This window comes from Paroedura picta, chromosome 1 (assembly GCF_049243985.1).
Source record: "Paroedura picta isolate Pp20150507F chromosome 1, Ppicta_v3.0, whole genome shotgun sequence".
Lineage (NCBI taxonomy): Eukaryota > Metazoa > Chordata > Lepidosauria > Squamata > Gekkonidae > Paroedura > Paroedura picta.
This window is the reverse complement of record NC_135369.1, coordinates 92,806,581-92,832,102: the sequence shown is the minus strand read 5'-3', so window position 1 is coordinate 92,832,102 and position 25,522 is coordinate 92,806,581. Positions and strand designations below refer to the sequence as shown.

Sequence of the window (25,522 nt, the reverse complement as noted above, 5' to 3'; positions counted from 1 at the left end):
TGATATGGTCCAGGGCCTCTTTTTCCTTGTAAGTCCCCCTGCTGGCCAGCAGATTGGCAGCTAGGAGGCATAGCCTTGGAGTGGGGAACCCAGCCTCCACTGGGAGGAGGGGGTCTGCAACTCTAGCATAAAAACTATTGTGAATCCCCTTTAAAATCAAGACTTGCAATATTTTTAATAAGTTATGAGTTTTGGCAGTTGTCTGTCAATGTTGTCATCTGACATTAAGCAGTGTATGTGATCAGATCCTGCTGGCAAAACAGGGATCAAGAAACAAATAGTACATTAAGACAGCAATCCTAAATAGTTCTGCTCAAGTAAAGTGTTTTTAAGATTGGACTGAATATTTCCAAAATAATCAATGCATTGGATAATACATGCACTATCAGGCTTTATGAGTATACTCTGAATATAGCCAGATTCTTATAATTTAGCATAATTTCATTCCATCTAATAACCTTTCTATATTGTTATACATCTATCTTAGTTGAGGAAAAGTGGAAACAATTCAACAGTTAAGCAAAAGGTCCTTTTGTCAATCCCGATAGACTAACGTTTCTCATAAATTTTCTCATAAAATATCCTTCAGCATTTTATTTTAATTAAGAATGTTTATGCTTTCAAATAATTATGCAGTATATATTTTTGTTTATATTTGAGCCCATTATCAGGTAATACCACAGAATCTTTCTGGACTCTGTTTATTAAATAAGCATATATAGGTGGGCAAATTATTGCCTGTGAGTCACATCTGGCCTGTGTGAACTTTTTATTTGACTCTCAAGGAGAAAAAGAAAAGTTGTTTTTTATACCCGACTTTACTCTACCAGAAAGAGTCTCAAAGTGACTTACTATTGCTTCCCTTCCTCTCCCCACAACAGGCACCCTGAGAGAGCCTGGTATTACTGCTCAGTCAGAACAGCACTATTAGGGCTGTGACTGGCCCAAGGTCACGCAGCTGGCTGCTTGTGGAGGAGCAGGGAATCAAACCCGGCTCCCCAGATTAGAAGTCGCCACTCTTAATCTCCAAGGTGTTCAGTATTTTGTCATGAACATTGCCCAACTGGATGGCAGCCACCAGGCTGTTGTTGTGTATATTTCCCTATTTTTCCCTATATACATGCTGCATATTGTTGGTTAACCATTTGCACACAACAACATATATTTGCTGGTGCTATTTCAAAGTATGAAATCCGTGATATGGAGAATAATGTGAAAATGTTTTAGTATTCATTGCAATTAAAAAAAAAGAGATTCTTCAACAGTAGTGCAAGTGGGCTTAACATTCTGCCATGTGAGAACCGTCGTATTTATACCCGTTTTTAAATTACGTACTTGTTACTTGTGCCAAGGTCTACAGAAGGCACACTGTAAGAGAGAAGCCTATAGTATATGGCCTTCAGGATCTAGTTTCATATTTTGGGGAGAAGGGGCCAATCACTGGAGTAATTCTGCATTCATATTAAAACTCTTGAAGTTATTATTTAATTTGAAAAAAAGAATAGCAAGTACAATGTGTTGCTTCTTTTATGAGGCAAAAGGTATTACTGAAAGCAACAGCAAAATTCCTTTGGTTGAGGCTATGAAAAAATATCTCAAGTAAACAAGATAGATCCTTTTTCTTCATGGGATTGTTTCTTTTTTCTGTGTAAACATTTGCCACATTGTGTGAGTTCTCAAAATAGTCGGATTTGTTAATTGAAATAAATAAAACAATTGCAAAGCAAGCAGACACAAACAGGCTAATTGTTGCTGTAGAATGTCTCTGTTGTCAACCGTTGCGAGTCGCATTTGCAGTTCCATTAGTCCCAATGGTACTTGTTTTGTTGTTGTTTTTTTGGAACCCATAACATAGGCAGCATGAAGGAATAATGAGCTGCCTTCTTGGGGTTAGTGAGGAGTCAGCACAAATTGTGGGAACAAATAACAGTCAGACAAGGCGGTGTTTTATAACATTGAGGCTGCAATCCATCTTTGGGTTCCTTCAAAGCTGGGCTAATAAAGGCCCACTTACAATCCCCAGCAGAGTACAGTTTAATTAAATTTGTCCATTAGAGGATTTTCCCTCCTCCCCCCACCGTACACGTTCTTGAAATTAATTCTGTTTTCTGCTTGTCTCTTTTCCTTTATCAAAGATGCACTGAACCTTCGAAACCGACAAGTCATCTGCATCACGCTCAAAGTCCTACAGCACCTGGTTGTGTCAGCTGACATGGTGGGGGAGGCCCTGGTGCCCTACTATCGTCAGATTCTGCCCATTTTAAACATCTTTAAGAATGTGAATGGTGAGTTATCCTCGCAGTCCCTACATCTCCCGAGCCTTCTAGCAAAGAGTGGCTGGAGGCAGGGTTAATTAACAATGTCATTAGGATTTACTATTGCACATAAACTCAAATACACTTGGCACCCTCTCCTCTGTTATTCCCCAGGGATGCAGCAAAATTAACAACTTCATTTACTACTCCTTGCACGTAGAGCTTATTCAATGCAGTACAGAAACACTGGAGCAGTTCTATAATCTTCCAATAATTAATTTGTAAAGTTCTGTAACACTCTTTAAAATGCATTAATAGGTTGTATTCCCTTTTCACTGATGAGTTAAAGATTCCTCTTTTATCCTACTCTAAACTTTTCTAATTGGTAAACTTTATTGTCATTCCTTGCCATTTAGGTAGTGAATTTATTTCGTTTATTCAGTGTCAAACACAATTAAGTGTTAAAGAATTAGTTATTGCAAAACATCTACATGCCTGTTGTTACCAAGTTGTGTGTATTGCTCCAGCTAGGCTGTTTGGTGTTGCTGTTGAGCAGTAAGGCAGAATTTTTATGTAGTTCAAAATCTTAGCATGCATTTTATTTAATTCTTTCAAAATGAAGACTACTTAATGGAGGATTACTGTAGCAAGCTTACAGGCCTGTACCTGCTAGCCATTCTTTCTGAGGTGTCATTCCTGTTTTAAACCACTTAGTGTATTGTCTGTTTGATCAGGTTTGAAATAATTACCCTGAAATTTTATGCTAGTAGCCATTCAGGTTAACGGAATGTACTAGACAGCCACGCTTTTCTGATTTCCAGCATGACCATGAAATCCTTGGTGTTTCATTAATATTCCCTTGTACCTGCTGGTAATCTTTACACTCACATGGTTGCACTGTGGATTATCTGTCTAGCATATAACATTTTATAGCACGTAAACTGTACTTAATGTGACAGTAATAGTTACTCAAGGAGTGTTAATAAAGCAGATTCATGTTGTCTGCATATTATTCTAGTTTAGGCAATGGACAATCTGGAGTACCTAAAATAGTATACGTTCACATAGCCTGGAAGAGAGAAGTGATGCGACTTAATTGTGAGACATACACAGTAATAGAACCGCTGGTCAAGCAAGAACTAATCTAAGGAGAATGGAGGGGGGAGGACCTTGTAATAACTGGCTTTATTATAATTCCTTGTATCCTGATTTTTTTTAATTGCTGGAAGTCCAGTGTAAGCCTGACTCACACGTCTGTAACATTCAGTCATTTATAAATGAGAGTGACAGCCTGCCAAATCCTGCCAAAACAAAACCTAGATGAAAGCAAGGCCCAGTCTGTGAAGTGCATCAAGGGTTTGGCAGAAATCATGTCCGTTCAGACAAACCCAGGTAAAGCTTGCAAGGGCAGTATAATCACTTTGCTTTATCTTTGTTTCAGTTTCTTTTGACATCCCAGAACCCTGATATAATTGAACCAGTTGCAAAGTTTTTATATCTTGCCATGAAAGATCGTGAATGTATTTTGTCCTACTCTTAAGCATGATCTCTGCCTTTGTTTTCTCTGTATAGCAGTGGATCCTTTTGCACTTTCCCTCCTTATATTGTACTTTTATATACTATTATTAAAGGCTTGTTGTTGTTGTAAAAGGCAAGGGCAGTATGGGGCTTAGGGTTGCCAAGTAGCCTGGAGAAAAACACCCCTGTTTCTTTTAATAGAGGCTTAATGTGTGTAAATGAGCAGCTGAAGATTTTCATAGCATGGAGGTAAATAACCTGGTAAATAACCTCACATGTAGCCTCTGTTAAAAGGATAGACAGGTCATTTTTTCTCTCCAGTCATCCCTAGTGAGGTAGCACCAAGCAACATTGGCAGTCAAGGCAGAGGATGAACTGAATTGTCTGAAGAAACAAGGTAAGGAGCTGTAATGAATATGTTTTTATTGTTTAGCTTTAAATAATGTTGTAAGGCTCTTAACTAACTGAAACTCCATTTCACAAGCTAGGGCAATTAATAGAATTTGATCCTGAGAATTCGACACCAAGATTGTTGCCAAGTAGACTGACAAGTACCTCACTAGGAGAGAACACTGGAAAATCCATATTTACTTGGTGGCCCATATTTACTTGATGGTCCATTTCAGGGTCATTTCCTCTGATCTGACACCTCTGCTGAAAATGGCTCACAGGATATTTGCAGACTGCGCGATCAACAGATCTAAAGAAGGGTAGTATGACTTAGGGTTTTTGTAAACTTTATTATATTACTACAGTGTTTTCCTCTGGAAAACACAATACTGGAATTTTGTATATGTTTAAAAAGTAAAAAGAAAAAATTCTGAAAATGGCAAAATAACACCTTTTAGTTTTAGAATATTTTTGTGTTATATATAAAATAATTGAACCTTTTTTGCTATTTATATTCTAAGTGGAGCTTCAGGAAGGCAGATGAAGTAAATAAATGTTTAAAAGAATTAGAATACATTTAATGCTTTTTAAGCAGACAGCAGAATTGGTAATAGAGGACGCCTAAAGAGAATCTTCAAAGCTTAGAGTGAAATACTGTCACGTGTTGTACTGTATGCATATCAGAAAGAACACATGAAGTGGAAATTAGTTTGATAAGTGTTAGACAGTTGTATCTGCAAATGCTTTATACATAACGTAGTCAATGAAAATGCCATTGATCTCCTTTAACAACTATTACATGCTGTCAAATGAAAGCAGTCATAATGGGTCATATGTGCATTATATAGTAAACACATTTTCATGTCATCAATTTATCGTATTCAGTCATGATCAATAATAGCTTGTGAATGTAGAATATTTTAAAACAAAACCCTGTAAATACAAGAAAACCACAGATTAAAATAAATTAAATTAGACTAATCATTTTGATATATTTGTTTCTAGTAGAACCTTTTAAAAGACTATATACTGGGAGGGAGTAGCAGAAAACCAGTGGTTTTATGTTTGTTTAAAAAATGCTGGACTATGACAGTTCTTTTGTGGCTCTACTGTAAATCATGGTTCATGGACATATAATAGACTACCTTCAAAGCACATTTCTAAGAATGGGCCTTGAAAGGTTCCCTTCCCCTGGCCAGGCAGCTTAAGGTGGCTTTGGCCTGCAGCTCGCAGCCACATCAAGTGGGGCAGGAGGGGGGCTGGGCAACTGGTTATGAGGGCCGGGACAGAGCTCCTTAGCAGGCAGTCAGCAGGCCGGGAGGCCCAGCCTAGTGAACAGGCCCAGACAAAATACAACAATTAAACCACAAACAATCATACAAAACAGGGAGGGTGGGTCGCTTGCGTGTGCTCCGGCAAAGAGGCAGGAAGGAGACAGAAAGTGTTCTAAAAGGATGCTCCTAGCCCCGCCTCCCACTCTGTGCAGGCTGCCAGCACAGCGCACCCCAAGACACACGGCAAGGCCACCTGAGCCACCACTTTTCCCTCCCACCTTCTGCCCACCAAACGGCAGCACGGGTAAGTCCACGGCGCACACTAACAATGTGTGGACAGTCAAAATGCTGTCAGGCATTCCAGGCCTACTGTGTCAGAACCTATCCTGGCCTCTGCATGGGAAAAAGACTCCTCGCGGAGAGGGGACAACTTCACCCATGTTGAGACTAGGCCAGGATGAGTCCTGACGTACTTGTCCCTTTCAGTTCTTTTGGTTTTGTCCCTTCTCCCAAGCTTTCCATTCTCCCTACTGGTGTCTCAACATTCCTGACTGAGTCTTTACCTGGAGATGGGGAAGGCTTTTTTCTCCTTTGTGTTTATTAAATTTGTTTATGATTACATTCAAGCAGCTAGGATATCATGAAAAATAAAAAATTAATGAGCATACTCGGCAGTCTGAAGCAGCACAGTAATTAAAGTTTCCCCTTCTATATGCCCTCCCACAGAAGAAGGAACCAAGTAGCAATAGAAGTACCATGAGTGAACAGGAAGTAACTAATTAAGCGCCATGGAGTATCTGATATCCCTGAATGTATTCCTAAGGGTCCTATGCTGGGAGGTGGGGGGCTTTATTACTGCATTTCTCCTTTTGCAAAGTATTTTCTCCCTTTAATTTTCATGATAACAATATTGCAATGGTGTGATTATGAAGATTTGAAAAACAAAAGTAAATCATCACAGTTGCTGCATATGAAAAAAAATAATAAAGTCTCCCTCACCACTGCCCAGCCAGGAGAAGGACTCAGTTGGCAGCACAGGGGCACTAAACTCCAAAAACTGAGTGGGGAGTAAGGTGAAAAAGTTGTGAGGAGAATCAGGAATTTATTGATGTTCACTTTAATTAGTGGGGTATTTCCCTTTCTGTTGGATATTACCAAATCATTAAGGGAAAGATGTATTATGTGCAGTCCTCAGTGTAAAACAAAGTTTGAGAGTATAAGCTTTTATGTGCATACATACTTCCTCAGATACAATGACACGGGAATTATTAGGCTATGAACATAGGTAGAGATTGAGCAGTAAATTAACATAATCATAAATTAACATAATCATAAACCTTGCCAGAAAAACAAGCTAAGTTTATAAGGTTATGGTTGGTTTGGGTTTAATTCTGGAATGAACGAAGTAAATATGGCAAATATGAACAAATGTATTGTGGAATGCTGAGATCAATTAACTGAGATCTATTGTTACACACCATTCATCTTCCCTCAAGAATGGAGGTATCTTTATAGCATCATCTTCTTTGAATGGGATGATTAACTGTGTAGATCTATTTTCCCTGTCCCCAGATGTCGTGGTTCGGTCCTTGGTGGCTTGGGAACCGGACCGAACCCCGCCATCAGAGGCGCCCGCGATCACGGAGGTAGGGCATGGTGATCATAGGCAAGCCGGCAGCTGGGCGCCCCACCCGATCGTTGAGGTGGCAATGGCCGCTAAAGAACCTCAATGTCCCCCTCCACCTTTTGACAAGGGCCCGGAGATGGCCCTTTGTTCCAGGAAAATGGGCCATCAGGAACCCCAGAAAACCTCGCATATGTGCATGAGTCATGATTGTATCAGCATGTTCCCTCCGCAAGTACTGGGTGGGGCAATACAGCCTAAGGAGGTGGGTTTTGTATAAAAGGGAGCTTCCACCTGGGTTTCGGTGGAAGCTCTTACTCCATACCAGCGGACTCCACGTTGCTGAAATAAAGCTTGTTCCTGTTGTATCGTTCACCAGGCCTGGCGTGACGTTTTCTTCAAAGGGGCACCCTGTTTTTTCAGTTAGCAAGCGGGTCCCCGACATCGTAAGAGCTTCCCACCGAACTCCAGGGTCGGCATCGCATCCGAGCGCTTATCGGGACGGATCCAGAGATGGCGTTTTCAAGCAACGGGGCGGTCTCGACCCCCACGAACCCCGGGAACATGAGTTTAATGTCCCCGGGAGATTTCCTCCGAAAATCGGGGGGCCAGGAGCAGCTGTCCGGGACCCCGAGACCCTCGGCAGCGGCGGCCAAGGGAAGGCGCCGGGCCATGGGGTTCCCAAGCACGGCGGGGAGCGCGCCGAGGTCTGGGGGGTTGGCCCCAACCTGGGACACCCAGCTGAGGCAGGCGCTTCGCCCGGTAGGACCTGAGGAATCCCTAGAGGACCTGCGGCGGGCCATGGCGGACTTGGCCAGGCGCTTGCAGGCAGCTGAAGCCCGTGAGCAAGCTCGGGCCGGGCCCGGAGGGACTGGTAATACAACGGCGGAGGGGATCGCGTCGAGTGAGGACGTCTCCAGCGACGAGGACGAGCCCGGCACTGGTGAGCGGGCCCCGGACCCCGACCCGGAGCAGTTTTCAGTCCCGAGTAGGCGAGACGGCCAGCGGAGAGGCGAGACAGCAGAGGATCTCGGGGGAGCGGGGGAGCCGACGGGGCGGCGAGAGCCGGACCAACGCAGGAGCGACGTGCAAGGCAGGGAGCGGCACGGCGTCGTTGGGCAAGTTGGTAGCCGGTGGAGCGGAGCAGGACGAGACGGCGGACGCCGAGAATCCCGGATCCGGAGGGGGTCGGACTACTCTCCAAAACGTTCCCCCCCAGAGCTTAAGGCGCGTTTCGACGGGACGCCGGACGACCTCCCGCAGTTCCTCCTCCACGCGCTGACGCATGCCCGGAGGTATGGAGACCGGTATGAGGACTCCGAGGACTTGGTCTGGGGGGTGGCCTCGTGTCTCCAGGGCAAGGCGGGTCAGTGGTACCTAGGGTTGGCCGAGCGCGGCGACCCGGCAACGCGGGACCTGCAGGACTTCGTGGTCGCGCTCCGCCGACGATTCCAGGACCCCCAGGCTGAGGACAAGGCAAAGAGTCGGATCAAGGGACTTCGACAGGGTACTAGGGGGGTTATGGACTATATAGACATTTTCCGGAGGGAAGCAGGCAAGGTGTTCTCCTGGAACGAGGAGACCCAAATCGAGTACTTCCGGGAGGGCCTTAACCCGAAGCTCAGGGAATGGGCCGTGATCAAGGGGACGGAAGAAGATCTGTCTACACTGGAGGGGTGGTGTTTTGTGGTCGCCAAGCTGGAAGCCAGCCTGGGTTGGGCCGCCGCACCCCCCCGGGAGGCCAAAGGCGGGTCAGCCGAGGCGCCGAGACCGGGTCCCGACAACTCTCGCCCCAAACGACCCCCGAACCCCGAGCGGGAAAGGAGACGCCGGGAAGGTCTGTGCCTGAAATGCGGGGGGTCAGGACATTTCGCAGCAGCGTGCCAACGGCAAGGGGGGGAGGACCGCGGGCTCTCCCAGGGGGGAGGTGCGACACGCCCCCAGCAGGCACGCCGGGCGGAGGACCTCCGCAACGAACCGGGAAGCGCCCAGGCGACGGGAAACGGCCAGGACCTGCTGTAGACGGCGCCGGGCAGCAGGTCCCGCGGTGCGAGGGAAAACCCCTACAGCATGAGGCGCGACCTCCGAACGTGGTAATTTTAGAGCTCCGGAACCCGGAGAACGGACTAAGTTGGGTGGGGGAGGCTCTTTTGGACTCTGGATGCGACCACAGCATGGTCCACCCCCAGATAGCCCGGGCTTTGGGGCTACCGAAGCGCATTCGGAAGGTTCCCCTGGTTTTCGTCCAGATGGACGGCAGCCCGATTCAGGGGGGACCTTTCGGGGAGGAGGTGGGTCCTATCGCCATCCACATAGGGGACCACCAAGAGCTGCGGTGGCTGATCCAGGTCCCCGTAGCGGGATATCGGGCGGTGTTGGGCCTGGATTGGCTGAAGGAACACAACCCCGTGGTGGACTGGCGGGCGGGGACCCTGAAGTTCGACTTGACGGTGGGTGCACGGCATCGGGTCCCCCACGAGAATTCCAGCCACAAGAGGACGGCGGCGCGTCCCAGGGGAGCGGCGGCGGCGCAGCAGGAGATACCAGAGCCCGAGGTCCCGCCAGAGTACCGAGACCTCGCAGCCGTTTTCAGCGAGCGGGAAGCGGACGAGCTACCCCCACACCGCCGCACGGACTGCGCTATCAACATCCCAGAGGGGGCGGTACTACCCAAAGGGCGCATCTACAAGATGAGTGAGGGTGAGCTCAAGGACCTCCGGGAGTTTTTGGGTAAAAATCTGGCCCGAGGTTTCATCCGGCCCGCTTCCAGTCCCATGGGAGCTCCAGTCTTGTTCGTCCGGAAAAAGGATGGGTCCCGACGGCTGTGCCAGGACTACCGGGGCCTCAACGCCATCGCAGCGGGGAACGCTTACCCCCTCCCGCTGATCCCGGATTTGCTGGCCCGGCTGGGCAAAGGGACTCTGTTCACTAAGCTGGACCTAAGGGAGGCGTACTACCGGGTACGCATCCGGGAGGGGGATGAGTGGAAAACAGCGTTTAACTGTCAATTGGGACAATTCGAATTTAAAGTGATGCCGTTCGGTTTAAGCGGGGCACCTGGGGTTTTCATGAGTCTAATTAATGAGGTGTTGCAGGACCTTCTGTTTCAGGGGGTGGTTGTTTATTTGGATGACGTCCTGATCTACAGCCAAGATCCCCAAGAGCACGTGACCCTGGTGAGGGAGGTGTTAAAGCGCCTGCTGGCAAACCACCTATACGTGAAGCTGGCTAAGTGCGAATTCCACCGTCCCTCCCTGGACTATTTGGGCTACCGCATCTCAGCCCAGGGCATAGCTATGGACCCCGAGAAGGTGCAGGCGGTGCTGGCCTGGGAAAGGCCCCGCACCCGGAAACAGCTACAAAGCTTCCTGGGGTTTGCTAACTTTTTTAGAGGCTTCATCCCCAGATACTCCTCCGTAGTGGCTCCCCTCACGGACTTGCTAGGTACCAAGGGGAGAGGTCCTCGCGCCACGCGGCCCAGCGCAGCGCTCGGCTGGAATGAGAAATCGGAGGCAGCGTTCCTGGCCCTCAAGCAAGCTTTCGCGTCTGAGCCCACGCTACTGCACGTCGACCCAACCCAGCCGATGGTGGTACAAGTCGACGCCAGCGACGCAGCAGCCGGGGCGGTTCTCCTGCAGCGAGACAAGGCGGGACAGCTGAGGCCGGCGGCCTACCTCTCACGAAAATTCGCCGAAACGGAGCGGAACTGGTCTACCTGGGAGAAGGAGGCGTTTGCGATTAAGTTCGCCCTCACCGAATGGCGGCATTGGCTGGAGGAAACAGAGGAGCCGTTCGAGGTCTGGACAGATCACAAGAATCTGGAGGCGCTCCGGCAACCGCGATCCCTTAACGCCAAGCAGATGAGGTGGGCGGAGTTCTTTTCGCGGTACAATTTCAAGCTTGGTCACATCCCCGGCAAAGAGAATTTCCTCGCGGACGCCCTCTCCCGTCTGCCGCATTATGGGGAGGGGTACGCTCCCTGCACCAGGTCCGTGTTTGGTGAGGAGCAGCTGGGACGGGGGGTCGTCACTAGGCGTCGGGCCAGGGAGGAATGGGAGCCCGACCCGGCGACCGCCCCGCTCCGAGACCGCCTAGTGGCAGCCTACGGGACAGACGAGGAGCTGGCTGAGCTCCGGGACTCTTTGATTTTGGACTCCGGTCTCTGGCGGAGGGGGGAGGCTGTCTACGTCCCGGAAGGGCTACGACGGGAAGCCCTCAGCCTCTGCCACGATGCTAAGACCGCCGGGCACTTCGGTTTCGTAAAATCCTGGAAGTTGGCCCGGCGGCGGTTTTGGTGGCCCAGTCTGCGGCGGGACACAAAAGCTTACGTCAGTGGTTGTCCTGTCTGCCTGACCTGCAAGCCGGGGGTTGGCAAGCCGAAAGGTCTGCTGCACCCGCTCGAGGTCCCGACCCGGCCGTGGTCAGTGATCTCCATGGACTTTATAACAGACTTGCCTCCCAGCAAGGGGAAAACGGTGATCTGGGTGGTGGTAGATCTATTTTCCAAACAGGCCCATTTCATTCCTTGCGCCAGTGTCCCCAGTGCTTCACAGTTGGCTCGGATGTTCCTGGATCACGTGTTCCGACTGCACGGGCTGCCGGACAAGGTGATTTCCGATCGGGGCTCACAATTCGTGTCCCGGTTTTGGCAAGCTTTCCTGTGCCTGTTAGACATCGAGCAAGGGCTGAGCTCCGCTTACCACCCCCAGACGGACGGGCAGACCGAGCGGGTTAATCAAGTACTGGAGCAGTACTTGCGGTGTTTCGGTTCCTATCATCAAGACACCTGGGTGCCCCTGCTCCCCCTGGCCGAGTTCGCGTACAACAACGCAGACCACAGCAGCACGGAGATGTCGCCTTTTGCCGTCGTCTACGGGACAGACCTGAGACACTTCCCGGAGCTTGGAGAGGTCCCCGCCCGGGAATCGGCCGACCTTCGCGAGTGGGGGAAGCGTGCCGGGAGCTGCTGGAAGTCGCTGCAGGAGCAGCTCCACAAAGTCAAGGCAGCGCAGAAAGAGGACGCCGACCGGAAGAGACGACCAGCTGAGGAGATCCGACCGGGGGATCGAGTTTACCTTTCCACCCGGAACCTACGGTTGAATTTGCCCAGCAAGAAGCTAGGCCCTCGGTTTTTGGGGCCTTTCGAGGTCTTGGCCCCGATCAACGAAGTTTCGGTCAAGCTCAAGCTCCCCAAGAACCTCCGGCACATCCATCCCGTCTTTCACGTGAGCCTTCTAAAAAAAACTCCGGACGGTGACGTTTGGCACCCCGTGTTTTCCCCGCCAGCGCCCGAGGTCCTGCCAGGGGGGGAGCACCACGAGGTGGCGGATATCCTGGACTCTAGACTCCACAGGGGGAAGTTGCAGTACCTCGTGGAATGGAAGGACTTCGCTTTGGGGGACCGGGAATGGGTCTGGGCAGCGGACGTCCTTGCGCCCCGACTCACTGAACGTTTCCACAAGCGGTATCCTGGCCGTCCCGGGGGGTTGGAGAATGGACCTTTGGGGGGGCAGAATGTCGTGGTTCGGTCCTTGGTGGCTTGGGAACCGGACCGAACCCCGCCATCAGAGGCGCCCGCGATCACGGAGGTAGGGCATGGTGATCATAGGCAAGCCGGCAGCTGGGCGCCCCACCCGATCGTTGAGGTGGCAATGGCCGCTAAAGAACCTCAATGTCCCCCTCCACCTTTTGACAAGGGCCCGGAGATGGCCCTTTGTTCCAGGAAAATGGGCCATCAGGAACCCCGGAAAACCTCGCATATGTGCATGAGTCATGATTGTATCAGCATGTTCCCTCCGCAAGTACTGGGTGGGGCAATACAGCCTAAGGAGGTGGGTTTTGTATAAAAGGGAGCTTCCACCTGGGTTTCGGTGGAAGCTCTTACTCCATACCAGCGGACTCCACGTTGCTGAAATAAAGCTTGTTCCTGTTGTATCGTTCACCAGGCCTGGCGTGACGTTTTCTTCAAAGGGGCACCCTGTTTTTTCAGTTAGCAAGCGGGTCCCCGACACCAGACCAGAGAAATATATTACATCTTACTATTAACTTTTATTATTATTATTATTATTATTATTATTATTATTATTATTATTATATTTCGATTTATTTCCTGCCTCTTCCGGAAGGTTCGAGGCGGGTGACAATAATCTTAACCCCATTAAAACCCCCATTAAAATATTAATACCAACATGGTGGCAAAGAGAAAATACCCATCCCTCCCCATACTATCAGAGATAATGGAGGAGTGCAATGTACACTTCCTAACTCCCGGGGGTGGGTGATGTCCCGAGTTCGCTGACCCTAGCGTCAACCATAGACCTGGTGGAAGAGCTCCATCTTGCAAGCCCTGTGGAAAGCTGACAAATCCCACAGGGCCCACAGCTCACCCGGGAGCTCATTCCACCAGGTAGGGGCCAGGACCGAAAAGGCCCTGGCCCTGGTCGAGGCTAGGCGCGCTTCCTTAGGGCCAGGAATGACTTCTGTTACTTCAAATAAGAAATTAAAACAGAGGACATTTGGCCCTTCTGGGAGATTGTTAGGAATGCAGATATGAGGGCTGAATAAGGTTAACATATGTAATGACATAAGAAACCAATATCCCTGTTGAGGCCTGGAGATTCCATTGTTTTGTGTGTTGTAACAGTTTGCAACTCAGCAGTTTCCCTTTCCAGTCTGTTTTTGAAGTTCCTCTGAAATAAAATACTTTGTGATCACCCACTGAGCGTCCTGGAAAGTTGAAGTGTTCTGCTACAGGTTTCTCAGTCTTGTGGTTTTTGATGTGTGATTTGTGTCTGTTTATTCTTTGGAGGAGGCTCTGACCTCTTTGCCCTAGTAGAAAATGGAAGGAATAAGCACTTAATGGCATATACAATGTTCGAATATGAGCAAGTGAATGAGCCTGAGATGGTGCAGTTGTTGTTTATTACAGTATAACACGAGGGTCTTCAAGCAAAGGTGGCAGTCTTCAAGCAAAGGTTGGATACACACTTTTCTTGGATGCTTTAGGATGCTTTAGGATGCTTTAGGATGCTTAGGGCTGATCCTGCGTTGAGCAGGGGGTTGGACTAGATGGCCTGTATGGCCCCTTCCAACTCTATGATTCTATGAGAGCAAATACCCAAAACAATACAGTAAAATATTTTGAAACTTACCACTAACATAAAAAAAGAAATAAATTGTTATCAGTTGGAAAGGAAAATTGAATAAAAATTTTAAAAGCAAGTTAGGACTAAAAATGAAATTATCTAGATAACAGGTGGGGACTCCCCTCCCCCACCCTCCAGGCAGCCCTGCCAAGGCCTGGCTACTTGGGCAGCAGGAGCTGGCGGAGACTGACTCAGTCCTTCCCCCTGGCAGACTTGCTGAGGCCTAGCGAGGTTGCAGCCATGGCTGCTTGGGACAGGGGCTCCCTCCTTCCCCCACCACCACCGGGCCCACAGTCCCAGGCCCTCCCCCTCCCTCCTTGCATTGAAAAACATTGTTTTTTGTTGTTGCATGTCTTTTAATTTACTTTTTACAATATTTCTATAATACCAAAATAGGATTTAAGAAGTTTCACTGATGAAGTAAATGTTTAAGCAATAGTCTTATTTGGTAAACTTGGAATGTGGCATTCAACACCAATAACATAGATGCTAACACATTTGAAGAATTATAACACTTCCTGATGTTTATTACTATATAATTCATAATTACTTACTGCATTTTCAGCAAAGAAATTAGTATTAGCCTGTGTGAAATAGCACTGATTCAGCACTGATTAATTTGAATGTATTAATACTTAGCAGTTCCATCTGATGTGTTAATAGTCTAATTAGTTCAGCATCTTAAATGGCTGGGAAGGAGGGGGGGGGTTTGCAGATTTACCAGGACAGTGCATTCCCATTCCTTTTAAGAATGCAATAATATCAAGATTGTTAAAATGAGCCAAAAAATGTTACTACTGAGAGACTACTAGTCACAGCATTAGCATCTGACTTCACAAACCTGCTTGGATCCCATTTTTCCATCAACCACTAACTTCTGTTTTCCTGCTGATTCAACCCTGAATGCTGTGTTGGCTAACAACTCTCTCGCTGCTACTTGTTGTTGTTGTTGTTATTGTTGCTATTACTATTAGTGGTAGCAGTAGCAGTAGTATAGAAGAATTCCCAGGCCATCTGAGGATTCCCAGCAGTCTAGAAACACCAAGAACCATGTCACTGAAAATGGCACCACATGTTGACATTCTCCCTCTCTAATATGTAGCTAATATGCCTTGTATTCTTTACTCTTGATAACATTACTCAGTGTTTTCCTATCATTGGCTGCTGGTTGCAGGGGAAGGAAAACTTGTTATAATGATGTAATGACTAGGGATGGGTGATTTAGTTTGGAATGCTGATTTGAGTACTTTTCAGGTTTATCTGAGCCAAATCAAACATCCAAAGAGTTTAAAACAGGCAAATCAGAAAAGCCCAAATTGATTTGGGCTTGTTTTCGCTGATTCAACGGCTTGAAAATAAGTCCACCAAACAGCTGATCCTGGTCCCTTTAAATGCCCCTCTCCAGACCCTTCTCAGGCTGTGGAGATCTTGCTCTACACAGCCTGAGAAAGGTCTGGGGGGGGGGGAGCCTGTCAAACAGCTGATCCTGGGGATCAGCTGTTTATTGAGTTCTTTAAATGTCTCCTCCCTTCCAGGCTGAGCAAAGCCCAGTGTCTGCAACCTCAGAGAGGTCAGGATCAGCTGTTTGGTGGTTCTGGAGGCATTTAAAGGGACTCAGGTCTCTAGAGCCACCAAACAGCTGGTTCCCAGAGATCAACTGCCTGTTGCTATTTCAGCTGAATTGGTTTGGGGTTCCTGAATTTGCCAAACTCAAATCAATACACTGAATTAGTGATTCAATTGATTTGAGTTGTACCAAATCAGGAAACCTCAAATCTAAAAAGTACCAATTCCCCACCGTGTACATCCCTAGTTACAGTATGTTGTTATACACTACAGAGGAGGAAAAGGGAACTCAGCATTGCACTGCTGTATTTGTTTTTTTACAATAGTTAGTTTACTAGACTCCTGCTCATCTGGTGTTGAGCATGACAATGTTTCTGGCATTTTTTTTCTTACATGTTTTTTTCTTTCTATTAATTAATTTGGTTATTTGTTTTCAACATTAATGGGTAAGAGTTGATCTCAGCAAGTGACATACTAGCATTTGAACCAAATTTACCCTCACCCCCTAGCTCCAGACTCAGTCAGTACTAATGCTGACTTCATTTATCTTAGCCAGCACATTGAACAGTGCCAAGGTGTTACGTGTCCTCCTTCTCCCCCAACAAGCTGCTCTAGCAGTTAAGAATTTGGTTAATGCTGCTTGACACCAAGGGTGCCCCCCCAAACCCATCCATCCACTCAAATCCATAATGAACCAGCTTACCAACAGCCCTTCATCCTTATATGCCTCAGCATGCTTGTGGGTGCTATTACATTTTTATCCTGCTAGATTTTTAAAAGGCTATGGCAGGTATTCATAGTCCACTCCCCTATATTATGCTCACAACATCCTTGTAAGGTGGGTTAGGCTGAGAAAGTAACTGGCCTATGATTATCCAATGAGCTTAATAGCAGACTGGGTATGTTAACCTGCCTCCCCTGATCTAGTCAGTTTCTGACCTATATACCATACTGGCTATTACTGTGTTTCTGGCAACTACATCCTGATGATAAACAGAGTCAACTGGACTATTTGATCTGTGGAATTCAAAAGTTTTGATCATAGAATCATAGAGTTGGAAGGGGCCATACAGGACATCTTGCCCAATCCCCTGCTCTATGCAGGATCAGCCCAATGCATCCTAAAGCATCCAAGAATGAGGCTTTTTGCTACAATTACAGTCCTTGGAGGCAAGCGTGATTCCATCAGATCTTAGAAGCAGAAGAGAGTTGGCCCTGGTTAGCACTTGGAAGGACAACCTCCAAGGAATACCAGGGTCATGGTGCAGGGGCAGGAAATGACAAGCCACCCCTGAACCTCTCTTGCCTGGCAGCCAGACAGTCTTAGGATTTTTATATTGCACAGATGCCAAAGATAAATAAATCAATAGTCCTTGGAGGAAATTTCTGAAACTATGTTTAGTCACCACATTAACAAGTTGTGAGGGATGAGCTGGGAACAAAGGCACTATTTTTTGGATTGGAATTTACCTCCTCTGATCATTTATGCCTATATGAGACTGGATAGAGGGAGACCAACCAAAGAGTATATGGTTTTTGATATTGACAAAACTGGACACAGGTATAGCATGTGCCTTAGCAAATAGAAGATGAACATAATATCTGTTTGAGAATACTTAGAGAAGCATGTTGTGCTAATTTCCTAATGGTGCGGGCGGGGAGAAGTACTTCTGTTTTCCAATGCAAACAGCGGCTGAAAATCTACAAGCTGGATTGTACAAAAAAATAAAAGCAGTTGATGGGGTGGCTCTTCATCCTTCAGTAACCTCTTCTTGGGCAGTACATTTTATTTAGAAATGTCCCTGAATCCTTTTGATAGAGATGGTTCCAGATTTGAATGTTGCTTGTTCTTTTATTTTTCATGAGCAGAATTCTCCATGGTGGCTTAAAGAAATCTCTACACTTAAGAATCGAATGACACATTTTTATTAGAACTCCTTCTGCAAAACAGGTTCAGTCATTTCCAAGGAGTTATGTTTATTTTCCTTATGGTGCTTCAGTTCTGGCGAATGTTTGTAAACAAATATGTTGCATTTTAAAGGGACATATGGTTTCCATTTTTTTCACTTCTTAAAGTGACATATTTCTCTGTTAACTCTGCAGCTAAAAGTTGCCTTGGTATTATGAATAGAATGGCTTGTATTTATTTGCTACACATATTTTGAATTAATATACACAGTTATAATCTAGGGAGAATATTTCTAAGAAAGACAGCTTAAAATTGCTAATCTGCCTTCGGACTTTAGAGGGTGGAACAAATTGAGGAAGATCTGTCCACTGTCAATTCTAAGTTATATAAAAAGTTTAAACTTTCTGATAGGTTGTCATGCATTAAATACAAGTAGTTTATCACCTATGTATTTTCAAATGTTGCTGGATAGCTTAGGCTCTCATGATTTATTCCAAAATAGCAAAGTTGTGGTCATCAATGGGACATGAATAAGGTGGCTTAGAACGCCATATAGAAGTGGTGCTATAGGATGCTTCAATGACTGATGATTCCTCTGCACTTTGGGAGATATGCATTTCCCCTACTTGGACGCTGTCAAAGCAGATTAATTTCACAGTTCTTGTGCCTTATGCCCAGTGACTGATTTGTAGATTGCATTTTCTATATTCTCTATGAGCTAAAAAAAGAAAAAGAAAAAGGTCTCTAAACACTGTAATTAATGATGGTCTAGCCTGTTTGAATCATAGCCTATTTCTTAACACAATTAATATAAGACTAAAAAAAAATCAATATTAGAGGCCTTTGTGTGTTGCCACGCTACTCCCTTATCCTTTCCTCTTCACCTCTTAATAATTGGGGGAGGGATGGGATTTTTAGCCGCCATGTTAGTAGATTGATGTTTTAATGGGAATTTTAATGGGATTAGTTGTTGTGACCCGCCTCGAGCCTATCGGGAGAGGCGGGAAATAAATCTAATAATAATAATAATAATAATAATAATAATAATAATAATAATAATAATAATAATAATAATCCGAAGTATGTTTGCCTGTGACCAGAGAAAAGACCTTTTCTGGTGATGGTATCTTGTTTGTGAAACACATTCCTCACACTGATTCCGCACGGGCAGAAAAGGATGGCCAGCACCTATAGGGCAATGGGGCTAATTCCCACTGCCACACAACGTTGGCGCCGGCCCAGCCCCAGTCCTGTCTCGGTCCTGGCACACTTTAGGGCCTGTATTGCCCCGCAGCAAGGGAACTGTGTCCCCTGGTCTGTTGTGGAGGCCAGTGGGGCCTATCCAGCTACAGGCCCATGTGGACAGCTCTTCCCCCTCCTACAGCATCCTGGACAGAAAATGCCCCACTCGACTCCACAGTTCTTCATGACACTGTGGGGCTAAATGGGGCATTTTTAAATTTGCAAACAAAAAAACCCCACCGCCCCACCCTGACTGCCTCTGTGTGGAGGCAGTAATCCACCACCAAAAACGTCCCCTGTGGGGATGCAGGAAGTGGCAAGGCACATGGCCCCACCACCAACTCCTGTGTGATGGCCCGCCATGGCCACCACTGTGCAGAATTAGTATCATAGTGGCTATACTCTTATTAAGTTTTAAGCACCAAGTGTAGATCATGACTTGGATATCCTGGGCTAACCCAGTCCCATCAGATCTAAGCTAAGCAGGTCAACCTTGTTCAGTATTTGGATGGGAAATCACCAAGTAATACCAGGGTCATGACGGAGACAGAAAATGGCAAGCTACCTTTGAATGTCTCTTGCCTTAAAAAGCCGAATAAGGCTTGTTACACATCAGCTATGATGATAGCACACAAAAAAGTGTAGGGCTTCCAGGCTCCCAATAGGAGCAGGGGATCCCATGCCTCCAGGTCCAATCTTTCACTGCCACTTAGAATGGTAGTGAAGATTTTTTAAAAAATGCAGCCTCATGTATTTCCTGAAAGTTTTTAACCAGAAATGACAAATGGAAGCTCTAGGAATTGCAGGAAATGCAGTTTCCAGTGATTCCCAGAGCTACCCTTTGTCACTTTTGTTAAGAACTTCTAGGAAATATATGAGACTGCATTTTAAAAACATTCTCCTGCTACATGGCATTTCCTGTGATATTAGGATGCAACACTATGAGCATAGAATCCAAAGCAAGGGAAATTATAATACCACTCTATTCCACATTGGTTAGACCTCATTTAGAATATTATGTCCAGTTCTGGGTGCTGCAGTTCAAGAAGGATATTGAAAAGTTGGAACATATTCAAAGAAAGGTAACAAGGATGTTTGAGCACTATTTCAAGCACTTGTGGATTGAGGACAGGGCTTCAGCTTCCATCATGTTCTTCACAGTATCATTAGGAGTGCAGTTGTGTCAAACCTACGGTAGTGGTGAAAACTGATGACAAGTCACAGCTGAATTATGATAACCCTGCAGGGTTTTCAAAGCAAGAGATGTTCAGAGGTGGTTTGCCATTGCCTAATTCCACATCACAACCTTAGTATTCCTTGGAGATCTCCCACCCAGATACCACCCAGGGATGACCTTGCTTAACTTCCACGATCTGATGAGATTTGGTTAATGTGGACAATCTCAGTCAGGTAGTTAGACTTATGCCGATGGGAAAACAAGCAATTTCCCACTGTTTTAAGAAAATAACTTGGTTAGTTGAACCCAGTTCCAACCTGCGTCCTAGAGAATTCACCCATCCGAATCGGCCGTTCCAGGCCGATGCAGCCAGCGCCGCACCATGGGGGGGGAGGGGGGACGGAAGACGTGGGCACCAGTGCACAACTCTGCGCACACATGCAGGCAGAGCTCTGTGCCTGGCTCCACGCCTGCATGCGTGTGCCAACTGATGCACCGGCGCCCGTACCTCCCCCCCTCGCCGTGCTGGCTGCGTTGGCCTGGAACGGCTGATTTGGATGCCACTGCACACAACCCTACTTCTATATTCACATTTTAAAGCAGAACACAGTTTTTGTTTTTCAGTATTTTCTACCATTTTGAATACTGTTCTGGGAAAGAAAAACAACAGAAGTCCATTGCTTCCTGCCATTTATATCTGTTTTTATAGGCAGAAACAGTTGTGATTAGTACAGTTTTTACTGACTGGGTGGTATACTGCCAAAGTTACCTGTATGACATATTCAGCCCCTCTTACTCTATATGTCAAAACTCTGTACACTAAATCAGCAATGCGCTACACAAGCCTCACCCGTAATCCGTGAATTCAGGTCAAAAGTTTATGGGTGAAAGAAAGCACATTTCTGGTTTTGCAGACACATACAGTAGAGAAATTACTATAGATCTTGCTAATTTTATCCAAAGATTAATTGTCTTCATTACTAGAGGGGGGAAAATCCTCATTTTTCCACTCATGTATCTTTGCTTCCATTTCAGAAATTGAATTTGGCTATGCCCTATCTATCTGATTAAAGAAATTGCTGCTATCAGGATTCTTTTTGCCATTATAGGCACTTAAGACTGTAATGAATTTTTCTGTTAGACTTTCATTTGATCTTTGGTAAAACTTCAGGCAAGATAATTGCATTTCTCACATACATGATAGGCATGTCAACAATATGGCTGAGGAAGACAGGTGCTAAAGACAGACAGTTATATAGAAGCACATCTGGAGGCCATACTTGTGACCACTGTATGGAGGTATTGAAGAAGAAGTATTGGTTATTATATACTGTATTTCTCTACTAGAAGGAGCTTCTCTCCCCACAACAGATACCCTGTGAGGTGGGTGAAGCTGAGAGAGCCCTGATATTACTGCTTGGTCAGAACAGCTTTATCAAAGCTGTGGCGAGCCCAAGGCCACCCAGCTGGCTGCATGTGGGGGAGCGAGGAATCAAACCCAGCTTGCTAGATTAGAAGTTGGTGTTCCTAACCACTACAGCAAGCTGGGTGGTGATGGTTGTCTCTCCGTCAGTTCTCTATCACTGCATTCCTATGAGCTATAACTCAGGAGTGGTACAGATGGTAGCCTTTAGTATTAGGAAGCAGAGCAAATGCATTAAAACATTGTACATTGTCCTACTGAATACATTTCTCAAGGCATCTTGCATCAACAGACAAGTGCATAACACATTATCAGTGGTCTACTAAAACACATTCTAATGATCTCTCAAATCTTCTTTCCTAACATGGTCTTTCTCATAGAGAGCCAAATGCACACCTCTAACGCACACTGTTAAGGTGCCCAAATTGCATGTCAATGGCACAGTCTAATGCCTTATAGCTGGGTCACCATTGACAGAATGTAGTATGCCTCCTCCCTATAAGAAATAACAGAATATGGGTGGAAATAGTATGGGAACCATGTTGGTTTGTTGTAACAAAATGAAAAAAAGGAACAAAAACCCAACCTGAGAAAACAAGTCAGAAATCCAAAGGTTGGGAAGCAAGTATATATTAAATCTAAATAAATAAATAAAATGATTTAAGAAGATTAAAAACAACATTAAAACATAAGATAGTCTGTGCAATAAACAGTGTCAATTATTCTCTTGACAGATATTTTCTTGGATTTATTCTCCTTCCTCTGCTGTCTCCAATCCTCTCCCCCCCCCATTCAAGAAAAGAGGCTCCTGCTGCACTTGGCTCCCCTATTATGAGGTTCCCTAATCACATGCAGAACACTTTTTGTTTCAATGGGGAGGGGGGGATAGAAGAAGACCCGAGTTCAAATCCATCTTGTCAGGACATCCCTGCAGTCTCCCCTCTCCTAGAAAAGAACCCTCCCAGAGGTCCACCCAGTAGACACCTGATATCGTGGAAACCACTCCCCTTCACTCGTGGGTCCCACCCTTACTTACCGCAAGCCAGAGAGAGATTGGCATGCAGTGCCCGCAAGCAACCCAGATGGGGATGAGCCTTCTCAGAATGTGGGGCTGCTTGCGGAACCACTTGCAGAGCCAAGGGAAGCTACAGCTTCTCGAGGGAAAGCGATGTTGCTGGCAGAGCCACTCAGGGAGATGTGGCAACTCCACCTGCTTCATTAAAAACTAAGAGTGAAGCCAATCCAGTGTGGAGTTTTTCTTCTGAAAACCAAGGTGTCCAGCCCAGTCTAGGCACTCCAGGGGACCACAAAAACCCTTACAGATTTGAATTCAGCAGGATCCACAACAGAATAAACAAAGTGCAGAATCTGCTCTGGTTGGTGGTATAAGAATCATAAAATGTGCAGCTTCCTATTTATAATTTCAGATGTAAAACTCACAATCAAAAATCAAAGAACCACCATTCTGTCCAGGGCCAAGATTCAATCCTAACTATGCATCTTCATGTGTAAATCAAAATAAAGTGATTTGCAGATAAGTCTCTATCTGTGAGATTTTTATATACAAAGAAAGAGGGAGAGTGTGAGCAATGGGTAGAAAGGCCTAGTTTGTGACATTTTAATGGAAAAGTCAAAATATACAGATAAGCATATGATGGGTGATGTGATGGTTCCTGCACATGGAAATGTAACTAGAATGATAAAATAGGCACTATATATAAAATACCAGATGTACCTTAAAACATGCAAGGTTTTCAAAACACAATTTCCCCCAGAATATTCTATTTGTCTTTAAGATGTTGCCAGGTTGGATGATGAGTTTACTGTAGACTCTGTGCTGCTTACAAAGGAACAGTGAATAGAAGTAATTCAATATGTGTTACTAAAGTGAGCAAGAGGAACTAGTTTTAGCAATGTTTTTCAGTAACCTTGTTGTACCTTTCTAGTAATATATATTGTTAGAACTATTGCTACCATTCTCACATGAAGAATATAAATGGAATACATTAGGGAGTAGCCTCCTCCTTACACCCATGGAAATTTAGGCAAGATCCAAACCTATGTATCCTATGTAGTAGAGTTTGTATGTATGCATGTGTGTGTTTTAGTTAGAAAGAGTAAACATTCAGTAGTGAATAGCACTGACTTATCAGCACAAGTGATTTCTTTTTTTCTTATTGCTTCCTTTGTTTCTACAGAACTCAGATTCAGGATGCATTTAAAAAACAAAGAGTCCAAAGAGTACTACTTCATTTCTTACAATATCAATATATTTAATTCTTAACATGGTCATATCTGTGGTTACTTAAATGAGAAAACAGGAGCCATGAATGGACAAGGCGTATCTTTTTACAAACCTGAGAAATGCCTCAGCATTGCAGGGGGGAAAAATGAAATCATTGTTTTTAATGGGGCATTAGCCCCCACAAATAGATGTAGGGCCTGTAAATTTAAGAAATAATCCTTTCAGTGACTGGGACCAGAAGTACCCCAGTAGACTTCACTTGAAAGCTGGGTCTTCAGGGAGAAGAAGAAGGAGAAGCTATTTCATTAGCTAATACATGTGGCTAAAGACCATGAAGGCACTTTAAACAGCTCAAGAGACTGAGACTTTGGCTTGTTTTATATAAATTGGAAATGCTGTCTTACTCACTGATGAAAGATGCTTGAAAACAAAATGAAATCTGGAAGTCCTTCTGGTTGGGCTCCACAGAAGTGAAAAGGTTCTTAGAGTTTGTTGTTAATTAACTTGGTAGCCTTCTCACACAGATAGTCCTTGTTTTGTAGCCTAATAGTTGTGTCACCTGCCTGTAAAAGGCCATTTCCAGTGCTTTTTGGAACCAGCAACCACCTGGCAATTTGCTATATCTGACTTGTATGATTCACTCAGGTCTAACTGCTTGCTGCTGTTTAACAGCAACCTCCCCGTGAAAAACAGTGTGTAGTTGTGGTTAGAACATTGCCCTGTGCAATGCATTTCTAGTTAGTACCAGAAGTGATGTCATTGCATGACAACAAAGATCATCACCGTCCCTCTTTTGCTGACTTACTTCTGCCCGTCAACCAGATGAGCATCACAAAGTATCAGCAACAATAATCAAGAGTTTGCCTGCCATTACTGGGCACCTGGTAAGCCTATATCTTATCCAGGAGCCTAACAAGAGCCAGTGCTCCTAAAGGAATGATAAATGTTTGTTGTCACAGCCCTAGTAAGAAAACATAGATATGTCAGGTTTGCTGCCCATTTTCATTCATCTCCTTATTCACACTGATTTAGACATTTAGCTTGGCCAAAGGGAATATCATAGTACCTTAGAGATTGTGTTAGGAACCCTGCAACTTCAGAACAATGAACTGATTTACAGACATATGCAAAAGAAAGTATGTGACTGGTTGAGGTAACTCAGCAAAGTGAGGATTTGAACCTGGGTCTCCCAGATTCTCGTTGGAGGGAAAGTTTAATGAGAAAATTAACTAACAAGTACGTATGTAGAGAACCTGTGAATGCAGGGGAAGGATTAGCCTCTGGTGACTGAATTGTATAATTTTCAGGTGCACAGGACTGCACAGTCAGTGAAGCATAATCCTGGACTAGAGGGATTATTGAGTTAACCCAACACAGATGCTCTTTCATTTTCAATAGGTTAGATTTGGTGTGAAAGTGGTGTGAAATAGGTTAGATTTGGTGAAAAAGTCAGATTTTAACATTGGTAAAGCGGGACACCATTGACCGGGGGTTCTTGATTAAAAATTTGGTCTATATGGAGCAACAAATAGTTTCATAGAACACATAGAACGCAAAAATAGTATTGTAATATATATATATTTTTAATTTCAACATAAGTACAAAAGTGGGACAATCTGATCACCTTATGTGAAAGGCAGATCCTTCACCTTTGAACAGATCACAGATTTGGAGGAAACTCAGCATTATTCATAAAATGTTCTGATTATAAATTATTGCGGAGTGGCTGCATTAGTCTAACAAAGAGGTGTTTT

At 45.4% G+C, this 25,522-nt stretch overlaps 1 protein-coding gene across 1 annotated transcript in view; it reads left to right on the top strand.

Annotated features, from left to right (window-relative positions):
- Nucleotides 1–25,522, top strand: part of PACRG (parkin coregulated) — a 334,003-nt gene that overhangs the window by 158,376 nt on the left and 150,105 nt on the right. Inside the window, exon 4 of the mRNA XM_077348053.1 lies at nt 2,136–2,285. Coding sequence (XP_077204168.1) covers nt 2,136–2,285 — 150 coding nt within the window. The remainder of the gene's footprint in view (nt 1–2,135; nt 2,286–25,522) is intronic.